The following is a 12,374-nucleotide window of genomic DNA, read 5'->3' as shown; positions in this document are numbered from 1 at the left end:
TTACGCGCGATGAAGGCATAAATATGAAATACGATGGAGCTTAATCCCCAAAGGATTAGTCAAGACTATATGTGTCCGTGCGAGATTAAACCTAAATTACTGCAATGAAAATTCTATATAACATAACAAATTTAATCGTTAGATTAACTAATCTTTGATATATTAAACAATAACCGATGTTATTTATAAGGTTATAAAGATGTTTCGATTGTCCACACGGAAATGAAAGGTGGAGATTTTAGTTTTTTCTCCCAGCCGAGCTAAATTTGTAAAGCAAAACTCCCGTAAACCGATAAACGTTTGCCTTGATTGCCTTATTTGGTAGGCAATTTTGAAGTTCACTGTTGATAATCTTTCAACGTGCGTAAATGAACGTGTGACTATGCTATTAAATTTTACACTATAGTTAAATGTAACTTAACTAACGTCCAATTGGTGCAAAAATGTATTTCACAAAGATATAGCCTTAAAATAAGTGTTGTATTAAAAAAAAATTACAATGTTAACAACATGTACAATAAGAAACCTTGCTGCAGTGAAATACTTCATTGCAGAATTGAATATATCAACATAACCTTAGCTTTGCACGCGTACATTGTATTCACAAGATAACCAAAAATATAACCAACGTAAAACGAATATTATTTTTCCAAATCTACAATTTAAATTATTAGAAAATAGGTATGCTGAATCTGCATTTAAACTAAAAGTACTACAGTATTGACTTAAATTATAAAATATATGTTTGATATCGTTTTCATGTTGGCAAAATGCGTGTGCTTCCAGAAATAAATTGATCAGATACGCTCAATTCGACAGTTTGCATACAATGTATTTACGTTTAAATTAGTAACTTCGAAACGGTTAAAAGTTAGCTTGACAGCAAACTAATTACTGATTTAAAAAACAATTATTTACAATATTTTCTAGCATACAAGGATACAACAAACAAATGTTTAACAAACAGAAAAGATTAGTGCAAACAACTTTTTTAAATTACCAGCATTTGTCCTTACAAATTAATCAAAGTCCAATCATCATCCTAACCGAAAAGATATTTTTTTCAAATTTATAAAAAGGGTAGAATAATGAAATCTTTTTTGAAACATCTTTTTTTTATAAAGCATAACAAATTTTATTTCTTGCCTTAAAGATCTGTGAATCTTGTTCATTCCAATCGTGTTTCCCGCCGTGTTTCCATGGAACTTTAAATATCTTTTGGTTTCTATCTATCCATTCAAGTCCTCTTATTTGCCCGGCCTCAATTTTTGCTTCTAGCCATGGACGCATACGCTGTCGAGTGTGTGGATCCATTCTCTTAGGAGCGCTTAAAAATAAAAGGAAGGTGTTTGATGTTTGTTATAATAGTTTTTAAACTGTTATATTTTACACTTTCATTTAATTAATAGTAATACAATAAAATTTAATTGATAAGTACTTAACCAATGAAGTGAATTAAAATTTCCATAAACTTTCAATTCAAATTAATTGTTTTAATTGAATGACATATGTATATTGTTTGAATATGAGGAACCAATGAAAAAAAAGAAATAAAACAAAATGTATCGATATCATCTGCTTTTTCGTTTTCAGTATTCGTACTGTTTTCATTTTCAAGCGGAAAAGTGACTTCGAAGTCATAAATAGTCAAATATGTGATTCACTGACTTAATACACTTTAAAGAAAATCTTTGAAAAATGCATAAGTACTTAAGTATCGAATGATATAAGATGCATTGCATTTACTGTTAATTTAAATGCAAGATGCTGCACTAAAGTTGAATGATTTAAACTACTCACATCCTATAACTATTTCTTGAATACATTTTAGTGTAAAAATGTTCTGCCATGAATTATGTATGTTAATACTTAAAATGTTTCCAAGTTTTGATCCAACAACTGAAAATCGGACAGATATATAGCGATAATTTATCGGGGAATATTTACGGCTGACTGCTCATCGTCGCACGGTAGTTTCCAATTTTATTTGTCCTGATCCTACGTAAAAATAACTACATGGAATTCCCCTCTGTTTAGAATAGATAAGATATTTTAAAATTGGGTTGCCCCGGTAATCGGTATGGTATTTAAATTTTAAGAGGGCTAACGTTTTTTGTATGAATTTAGTTTACAAATACAACTGATTTCTTATAAATGTTGAATACAAATAAAATTTACGTTAGAGAAAATACTGCATTATCAAGAAAAAGATGATTCCAAATAGCACGAAAATAGATTATAAACATTCCTTTTTAACAATGTCATTCAACGTATATCCGTTGACCATGGAATGGTTAACGTTCCTAAACCATTTAATCTGCATTCTCATATAACGGTAGGACATCTTGATGATAAGAATCATTAATCTTTATAACTCTATATCTACATATATATTAGGACATGCTTCGTAAATTGAATCGTCACAGATGTGAATTCACTATAATGCTTAAATGAAGGGTCAATTTCCTGAGACAAATGTGTAAAACTAGATCCAAATTCAATCATGATGATAATTTTATAGATCATAAAACGATCTGATTTTTGAATTAAAGACAAAAAATTGTCTAAAACAGCAAGTTGCGCTTGATGAAATTTACTTTAAGTTTTATGATAAACATAAAAAAAAACCTGTTACGATATCTTTTAGAAGACTTCTTCCTCGGTGTTTGTTATTTTTCTTATTTAACTTTTCATATACTAGTTTATTGCATTTCTAAGAAATGTGGATCCAGAAACGTGCTACAGACGCAAAAATTAATAAAGCGTGATTTTCATTTTCCAGTAATTTTTTTTTTTACCATTTTCTGATTATACAACTGTGAGTCTAACAAATATTGGGTAAATTGACAATAACCTTTTTAATATCTCTTTTATATTATATATTTCTTGAACTAATTACATATATGTGTTCTTAGTTTAAACATATTTTATTTGCTTAAATGTGCAAAAGGGATGAGACACATATATGTATTCTTTGATGTCGACTTAAAAGAAGTGGCAGATTCACAGGGAAACTCACAAGACGAGTAGAAACTAACAACGCCGAGTCTAAAAACGAAAGACGACACAAAAAAAAACGCGTCTACAATGCACTATAAAGAAAACTAACATATGTATACTTACATAGACAAAATCGAAAATTATCCATTAATAATATTTTAATATTTCAACTAAAACGATATTTGCATTAATTTATAAACAAGTTTCCTGGCAATATTTCCGTCTAAATTTCCGGATAATATTTTATTTGAGAGGATACTTTTTCAGTGATTCAAAATCATGCAGAAGTGTTTACAATTAAATTTTGAAAATGGTATTTTTTTTAAAAGACACTTTTTATTGCTATTATTTTAATTTTAACAATTAAGCCGTTCCAAACTGTAATAAGAACATAATTTCACCGAAAAAGTCGGCCGTCAATCGTTAAGTTTTTAAGACTTTAAGTAATTTTCTGGAATTTGTTAAGTTAAATTTCAAATACAGAGCAGTCTGGGAATAGACTGACCACATTTCTAATATGTTTGAAAGCGAGGTGTCTGCACAGTTCTGAACTAGCTGTGGTGGAAAAGTCTAACTATTTAAGAAAGGGTGAACTTATTGTTCAGTCTTTTAAGCCAGATTTAGGTCAAAATGAATAGGTCAGTTCAAATTCGATTTACTAGTGCTCAAATATCTATAACGGGTTGATGACACTTGTAAATGCAACGTTGCGAAGTTTAGTCTCGACTCCATGTCATATTTGATGCTCTTGTTTATAAATTATACGAAGTGAAATAAACTCTTTTAGAAAATTCTTTGTGATAAAACATAGAAATTTATTTCAAATAACGAAATGTATCTCTCCGATACACAGCTCAAGTTACTAACCCGGTTTAGGGCAAACATTTAAATATATAAATGAAAGAAAAAATAATGGTTCGATCTAATTAAATGTTAAATAGAGAAACTACAATACGCATATTGACTGTCCCTTTGGTATCTTTCGTCCCTCTTTTGTATATGTATTTCTTACTAACTGATACGAAAACCAAGCATACTTGTTTTATTTCTTAAAGTTGCATTTAATAAGTCAATCAATGACAACAAAAACCAGAAAATACAAAATGGTCAAAAGACCATATAGAATAGTCAAAAGAAAGAAAATAAAGTAAAAGCAAACCACGTAGATCAAAAGCATGAGTGAAAAGTCAAATATTTCAATAAATGTATTGCAGATTTGGCGTACACAGTTATAATCCTGATATCTATGATGAATCTATATATATAGTAATTGTGTTATTTTTTTTACAATTGATGTTATTACATATGTTTTTATAGTTTCCAACTATATATTCTGTTAAATTTTATTTCAATAATTTTCAACAAATTTTTTTTGGCTATACGATTTTCTTTAACCACTATATACTATTTCAAATAATACTTCAGTTTCATCCGAATCAGTGTATACTAGGAATATGTTACAAAAATAATAAATGTAAAATGTAAAAAAAAACTATGCAATGAAAAGGGAGGAAATTGATGAAATAAACTCATCATAGAAATACCAGTATTGAAATTTTGTATTTGCGACAGACTCGCGTTTCATCTACAAAAGACTCATAACTGCCGCCCGAATCCAAAAAGTTAAAAAGGCCAAATGAAGTACGAAGTTGAAGAGCATTGAGGACCAAATATTCCTAAAAGTTTTGCCAAATATAGCTAGGGTAATCTATTCCTGAGGTAGAAAGCCTTAGGATTTCAAAACTATTAAGTTTTTTAACCAGTAAATTTATTAGTTTGATTCATGTCAATACAAAAGTGCTGACTACTGGGCTGGTAATACCCTCGTGGAAATTTAGCAATACTTCAAGATATAATATTTTCCATATTTTTTTCCGATCTTACGAATTTATGTTTTATAGTTTTTTCAGCACGCATATTTATTCGTTCGATTATTTATTCATGTATTCGTTCGTTCGTCTTTTCAAATCTTTCATGCCTAAATTATCAAGTCGGGAGTATGCCCGTTGTTTTCACTTGTTATAAGAGTTTGATTTTGCCCGTATTTATGGACTTCCCTTTTTGGATTTCGTTATTTTCGTTTTACTTTTTTACTCTTTTTTTTTTAAGGTTTTAGATTTTCATAGATTTTGAGTTAGCGTATAACAGAAGAGGCATTGCTTGTCGAAATGCGCATATGATGCAGTACAGCAATTTCCGTTTTATGTTATGTGTAGTGGATTGGTTATAATTTAACTAACTGTAATGTTTTAAATAGAAATTTGAGTCAAATTTAATAATAAAAAAAACCACATGACGATATCTTTTAAAATAAAATATGATACAAAATATCGTAAAAGAAACAACATCAATATTATACAAAAGTTATATATTCCGTTATATTATATTATATCGTATTATATTACATTATATATGAATTTACATCAAATTATATTACAATACTATATGTGACATTGTTTTATATAATATTAATATCATATATTACATTGTAGCATATGCTATTATTTATTAAATTGTTATATATATTATAAGATCTACAATACTATTATATAAATAAAAAAGGACGACGCAACGTGTAAGCAGTTCTGAAATATTTCAATTTTTTTTTTTGAAACAATATGTTATAGTGAACGTTAAAATGATTTCACTGTCACATCTCGTATTATTAACCAAAAAAGGGAACTGTGTACGGGGGACAACAAACGCAACAGCTTAAAAACAAACCTACAAAGACCTTGAGATATCAAAACGTGCATGTCGTGCGTAACATATCAAACGCCCGGTACCTTTGAAGAGGTTCTGTCTAGAAATTAGATTTGATAAAGATAGTGTTGTCATATTTTTTTTAAATAAGTGAAAAAGGCATTATACTATTTTATGTATTTGTTTTGAATTACAACTTTAATTCCATCTAGCTGACATGAGAAGCAGGTTGAGATTTCTTGTTTAAATTTCTTGTTTTAATGACCTTAAATTGTTCACCCTGTCGACCTTTCCGGTCCTACTCTGGAACACGTTATAAAACTATAAATGCTTTTTTTTTCTTTATTTAAATTAATGAACATCGATAAGATACTATGGGTTGCTGCAAGGTATCTTGTAAAGGGTTTACAGTTGAGTGTTACACGTGAATATGAAGTTTTCCATTTGCGAATTCAAATCAAGCATGCCTTTTCTTTTTAAATTACCATAAATCCGATAAATATTTTATTAAAGTTCGGATTGTCTTGTGCAAGTTTTTTTTTTTAATTTTGGTAAGTCCTACATAAATCTTAACTTGTTTTGTTTTACGACGCATAAACAACTATGTGTGAAATACATACTAAATTAAATAGTGATCTTACTATCACCAATACTAACAATGTCTTACGAAACAATGATTAATAGATTATTTTATCAATGTTGATTGACACTGTATCACATGAAAAAACATATACCGTTGTTAGAGACCTATTTAGAGATTCATATGTCGAAAAGTATTTAAACTATTGTAAACATTACAATATAACAGTTAAAAAAAATTCAACACATACATCCGGTTTTTTTTTGTGTTTAATTATCGGTTAACACAGTTACGCGTTTTCTCCTAAATGGAGTTAAATCGATGAAAATTGAAACTGACTATGTCTCATCAAATTTAATGGTTTTTCTTGAACAATAAAATCTGAAATTACATAGTTCAATTTGAATCGAATTTTTCCTACCACAAGATTAGTGTTGTACTTTTTTGGAAAAGATTCATTTTTTCCAAAACCAACAAAAATATGACCGGAAAAAGTAGATGGCATTCCTATGACCTATATGCATTATCTACTTCGCTTTATAACCGCGGACGTATTTTAGGGAATAAATGTCTAGGAAATTTTTCTTAGAAACCAGACAAACCTTGATTTAAGATGTAATAATATATTGTGTATCATTTTTCAAACGCCGATAAGATTGCCTGTTGATAGGTATTCTAATATGTTTTAGATCTTAAAGACAAACCTAAAACCTAATTAAATCGAGGAAATAGATGATAAACTCCGGATTTAAAGAACTAAAAAAATGCTTCGTCTTTTGTGCAAAACATTCAATGCACTTTTTTTGTTTCTGCTTGAGCCTTTTCAGCAGGAGTTACATAAAAATAAATGCGATGACAGAATTGCAAGATCAAATGTTCAGTGACATAGAAATATAATAAACAATCAGAAAACAAAGGCTGCACTTAACAGTTTTCTTTGTTTGTCTAAACTAATCATCAAAGATACCTGATTTAATATTTATAAGTACGCCAGACGCACGTTTTTTCACGGCACACTCGAATACAAATTGTCCGAAGGCCAATCTCATTACGCAATTGAAGAGTAAACGTTCCCAAAATGAGATCCCAAAATCAGCAAAGGTCGTTTATGACCTGAGCACAGAAAAACAATAGCGTTTTGAATTATTCATATGATGAACAGTGAATGAAATAAAACCATTGATTCTGATTAACAATAGCAAACTAACAATGCTTTACTGTTTTAATAATTTACCATCTATATGGCCAACACTTTACAATGATTTCTTTGGTTTATTTCAAAGACAATGTAACCCAAATACATATCTTCTTAGAGTTGAATTTTTGGATGTGTGGATTGACAACACTATATAAGAACTCCCAAGTGGTGCCTAAGTATTTTTTTCTTAACAACAAAACTTTTTATGTGAAACAATGTGTTTATTTATGTGATAATACATTATAACAATCTAAATTTTGATATATAAGATATAAACTCATTGTTCAAAGATTACTTTTAAATCCAGGAAATATTTTCACTTGGCAATTTAAATGTACAATTGTATCTCATCGATTATGGTCACACAAAAATTTGAATTACACTTTTAAGTCAACAACAAAGTTTTTCCTTAAAAAGCTATAAATTGACACGAGAAATAGCTATCAGACAAAAATCCATGTACGGTAATACGTATCACACTACATGAGGTAATAGTGAAATGATGTCATTCTTTAAATGATAAAGTATGTCGGTGCATTTATATACTTAAGGTTCGACAACTGGTTATTCTTATTTTCATATTCCAATGAATGAAAGACATCAAAACAAATAGAAATGTTAAATGGCTTCCAAAAATGACTTATCTGGCTATATGATCAACTGACCGAATATTAAATCATATATACGTTACTCTTACTTTTGAACAAAATACTGAACTCCGAGGAAAATTAAAAAAGGAAAGCCCCTTATCAAATAGAAAAATCAAAAGCTCAAACACATCAAAGAATGGATAACATATGTCATATTCCTGACTTGGTACAGGCATTTTCTTATGTAGAAACCACTATTTTGACTTACATGTTTTGTTGCAGCAGGGATTAAGTTTAATTTAGAACTGACGTTAATTTAGATGGATTGCCTTAAAGTTTATCTTTAGAAACATACAAAAAACATGAATCTTTCCGGAGAATGTAAAACATTAATATCTGCAAATTCTTAAGATAGGCAAATATTATATAAATTGACATACAACTCAAAATGGTAGTATTCGAAAAAGATAAATATTTTAAAGACAATGGGGCATATAAGATTAAATCCTATTTGACTGTCTCAGGTATGTCATCGACGATACTAGAATCTATTGTTGCCTAAGTTGTAACGCATAATTGTCAAAGGAGCAGTTATGCCAGCCATATCAATACCGACAGGCACGACCTGCATCTAGACAAGGATGCAAAGAAGTAAAAGGTCAACGAGATTTAAACAAGTCATAGTGAATCTAAAGATTACGCAAACATGATAGCAATCACATGATCCTGCTCCCCAATAAAAACAATCAAAAACGGTTAAACCTGAAATAAACCCAAACAATAATAGAGGTTATATAGGTATTTAACAAGACAATTGCCGATGAAATTAAGGTTTCAAGCTTGAATCGGAATAATAAAACAAAATCTTTTTTGTAGTCTAACCTTCTTCTTGGATCAGAAGAGCAAACGCACATATGTACACAGCAGAACAAATTAAAACCATGTAAGTATAAACATTGACGGCAGTAAAAGTTTAAAATCAAACGTTACATCTTTAAGTTTCGAAGTAAAAAAAACAATATCCAGACCGTACACGTTACTGTAATGGAAGATTAACTTTAAAAGCTGAAAGAAATCAAAGGAAGATAACTCAAAATCCCAAAATTCAAACCAAATCCGTCGATATTTCAAAATTGTCTAAGCAATGTAAAACCCTTCTCGTTAGAAAAATCTATCCATCGACCCAAATCATTTGACCGAATTCACTTCCCTAGTTAACGAGTTTGAATCCGTCACTCCAGGGACAATTTATTAAATTCACTAAATATATAAAGAGCAACATGCGAAATAAAATAATGGTCTAGTGCAAGAACTAAAAAGAATCGTCCTTATTAAGAAATAAATAAATACTATTATTGCCATATAAATCAAAACATTAAGACAACTCTTTAAGATGCTTTACTTGTTACTTGCCATTGAATATTTTTGTGGCAAACCAAGGTCAAGTTTACTCAAATGAAAAAAGTATGTAATTTTACACAACGATTTTTAAAGAGTTGCACAAAAAAAGTTATGTGGTTAGTGTTTTGAAAATTTGTGTATCTGATGTAGTATTAATAATTCCTGTGAGGAATGTTTCTGAATCTACTGTCTACTGTTTTTAGAAGTGCAATATCAAATTAATTTAAAATCTATCCATTTACCTGTGTATAATATGACGCAGGTTTTTTTCTTCAAAATTGATGATTTTCTTAATATTGTTTAACATTTCACAGTGGTACCATAGTTTAACTTTGTTTAAACCTGTTTATTTACTTATAACCTTTATCACGTATCCGTTATATTTTTTATTTACTACGTATTTGCATTCAGTCATCACAGATCAAATTTATTCGTTCATTGTGTGTTAATTTGCGTTTTTTGAATGAGTTAAGTCATTCCAATGGATATTTGATAGTGTGTCTTTCTATGTTGTGATGTTATACTATTGTTTTAGAAAAAGGAGAAGGTTTGGTACCATTAAAACGTTTAATCCCGCTGCAAATGTTTGCACCTGTCCTAAGTCAGGAATCTGATGTTCAGTAGTTGTCGTCTGTTTATATAGTGCATACTTGTTTCTCGTTTCTCATTTTTATGTAGATTAGACCGTTGGTTTTCCCGTATGCATGGTTTTATATTAGTAATTTGTGTAGCCCTTTATAACTTGCTGTTCGGTGTGAGCCAAGAATCCGTGTTGACGGCCGTACTTTGAACTATAATGGTTTACTTTTATAAACTGTTACTTGGATTGAGAGTTGTCTCATTGGCACTCATACCACATCTTCCTATATCTATTTAATATTGTTTCATATAACGTTTTCTTCTAGGTAATGGACACCGTTTGTGGATGTGTTTATACAAAACGAATATCGGTCTGGATTTCTTGGATGTATGCTTAATATGTCTCAATGACATTTACCCCTCATTAAAAGTAATAATTAAACTCATCATAGATACAAGGACTAATATTTTACACTTACGCCAGACGCGCTTTTCGTCTACAAAAGACTCATCAGTTACACTCGAATCAAAAATGTTTAAAAGGCCAAATAAAGTACGAACTTGAAGATCAATGAGGACCAAAAATTCCTAAAAGTTTTGCAAAATACAGCTAAGGTAATCTATTCCTGAGGTAGAAAAGCCTTAGTATTTCAAAAATTCAAAGTTTTGACAACAGTTATTATTATTATGAACATATCAATGATAACTCAAGTGAACACAGAAGTGCTGACTACTGGGCTGGTAATACCCTCGGGGAAATAAATCTCCAACAGCTGTGGCATCGACCCAGTGGTTGTAAATAAACTCATCATAGATACCAGGACTAAAATGATTCCTGATTCAAAATTGGGTGGAGAGGGAACAATGCAAACAGTCCACCTCACGTATCATTTGTAGAAATTCACGTGACTATTATTCGAATAAAGCAGTTCTAGAAAGTTCCGTGGTGGTTGATTTGCAGATTAAAGCATAAATTTATAAGATTGATTAATTGTTGTTTGCTTTACGCCGCATTAGCACAAAAAGGCTATATCGCGACGAGAGCTAATTCGAATATTTTTTTTACAATTTAACAAGTATATAAGAACAACAGTCGAAATGTATGTAATGCCAATACAATTCAATACCATACAATTTAAAATGAAATATTTGAAGCAAATGCAAATTGGGCGTTGTCCGACAATATGTAAATTCAGAATACTTTTAAAATACACCTACGACCTTTATGCTTATATGTTCGAATAATTCGATAAGGAAATTATCAAATGTCTCCTAAAATGTTATTATATATCTTCTTCCGCGGGGTACAGTTTTTACGTATTCTGAAAATGTTAAGCTAGAGTACTTCACCTTTTTCATTTTGAATTTCAAAACTTAAAAAAGAAATGGTAACACTATGCGCACTGGTGATTACTATTCTTAATACACGTATCGTGTACGCGGAAATAGTTATTGTACTTTGTTTACCTCTTTAATAAAGAGACACTCAAACTTTTCTTATAATGAAAATGCAAAATCAAAATAACAATGAAAAATCATGCAGATTTCATGCTTGATAACATTGATGGTTTAGGGAAGACTATTTGATTAAGTGATATTTGCCAATATGAAACAATCATACAGTATAAACAAATAAACAAATGTACAATAGTTATCAAAGGTACCAGTATTAAAATGTAATACGCCAGACGCGCGTTTTGTCTACATAAGTACACAGTTGAAGACCATTGAGCACCAACAATTCCAAAAAAGTCATGCCAAATACGGATAAGGTAATCTACTCCTGGGATAAGAAAATCCTTAGTTTTTCGAAAAATTCAAAGTTTTGTAAACAGGAAATTTATAAAAATTACCATATAATTGATATTCATGTCAACACCGAAGTGCTGACATGTCAACACATACAGTCTTCAATATATCTAAACTTGTGGCTATCATACACTGTGTTCTAAAACGCCAAAGAGTCTTCGAAAAGCTATGAATTATTTTAACGAATATCAGAAGTGTTTTTTCGCCAACAGTCAGATTAGGTAATAACTTGAGATGAAATTTGCAAGTAGCAAAAATCGGAAATCGGACTTTTGTCGCAAAAAGTATGATTTTAATCGCAAAATTCGAAAGTCCGTTTCGATCTTGCAAGAATAGGACAACTATAACCTATTGATAAATGATACAAATTAAAGTTAAATCCTTGACTAGGTTAAGTTTAATCTCAATCTAGCAAGAAAATCAAGTTAACATTGTATGACACAGAAAAGTAGTTTTCGTGTTGTAGCAAGATCTAATAAATGAAATTCTAAAATTTAGTTTTGAAATTTACAAG

At 30.0% G+C, this 12,374-nt stretch overlaps 1 protein-coding gene across 9 annotated transcripts in view; it reads right to left on the bottom strand.

Moving 5' to 3' along the window:
• The window catches only part of LOC143079603 (interferon regulatory factor 8-like), a 51,977-nt gene that overhangs the window by 18,211 nt on the left and 21,392 nt on the right, over window positions 1-12,374 (bottom strand). For 5 of the 9 annotated variants that reach the window (XM_076255025.1, XM_076255028.1, XM_076255029.1 and 2 more), the window contains exon 2: window positions 1,147-1,327. In XM_076255025.1, coding sequence (XP_076111140.1) covers window positions 1,147-1,327 — 181 coding nt within the window. Of the gene's footprint in view, window positions 1-1,146; window positions 1,328-1,800; window positions 1,940-3,123; window positions 3,146-12,374 lie in introns of those variants that run through there. The other 4 variants (XM_076255023.1, XM_076255026.1, XM_076255031.1 and 1 more) reach the window with 3 other exon arrangements.

The sequence above is a fragment of the Mytilus galloprovincialis genome, chromosome 6 (assembly GCF_965363235.1).
Source record: "Mytilus galloprovincialis chromosome 6, xbMytGall1.hap1.1, whole genome shotgun sequence".
In the NCBI taxonomy this organism is placed as follows: Eukaryota; Metazoa; Mollusca; class Bivalvia; order Mytilida; family Mytilidae; genus Mytilus; species Mytilus galloprovincialis.
Note: the sequence above shows the minus strand (reverse complement) of the source record. Positions and strands in the feature narration are given on the sequence as shown.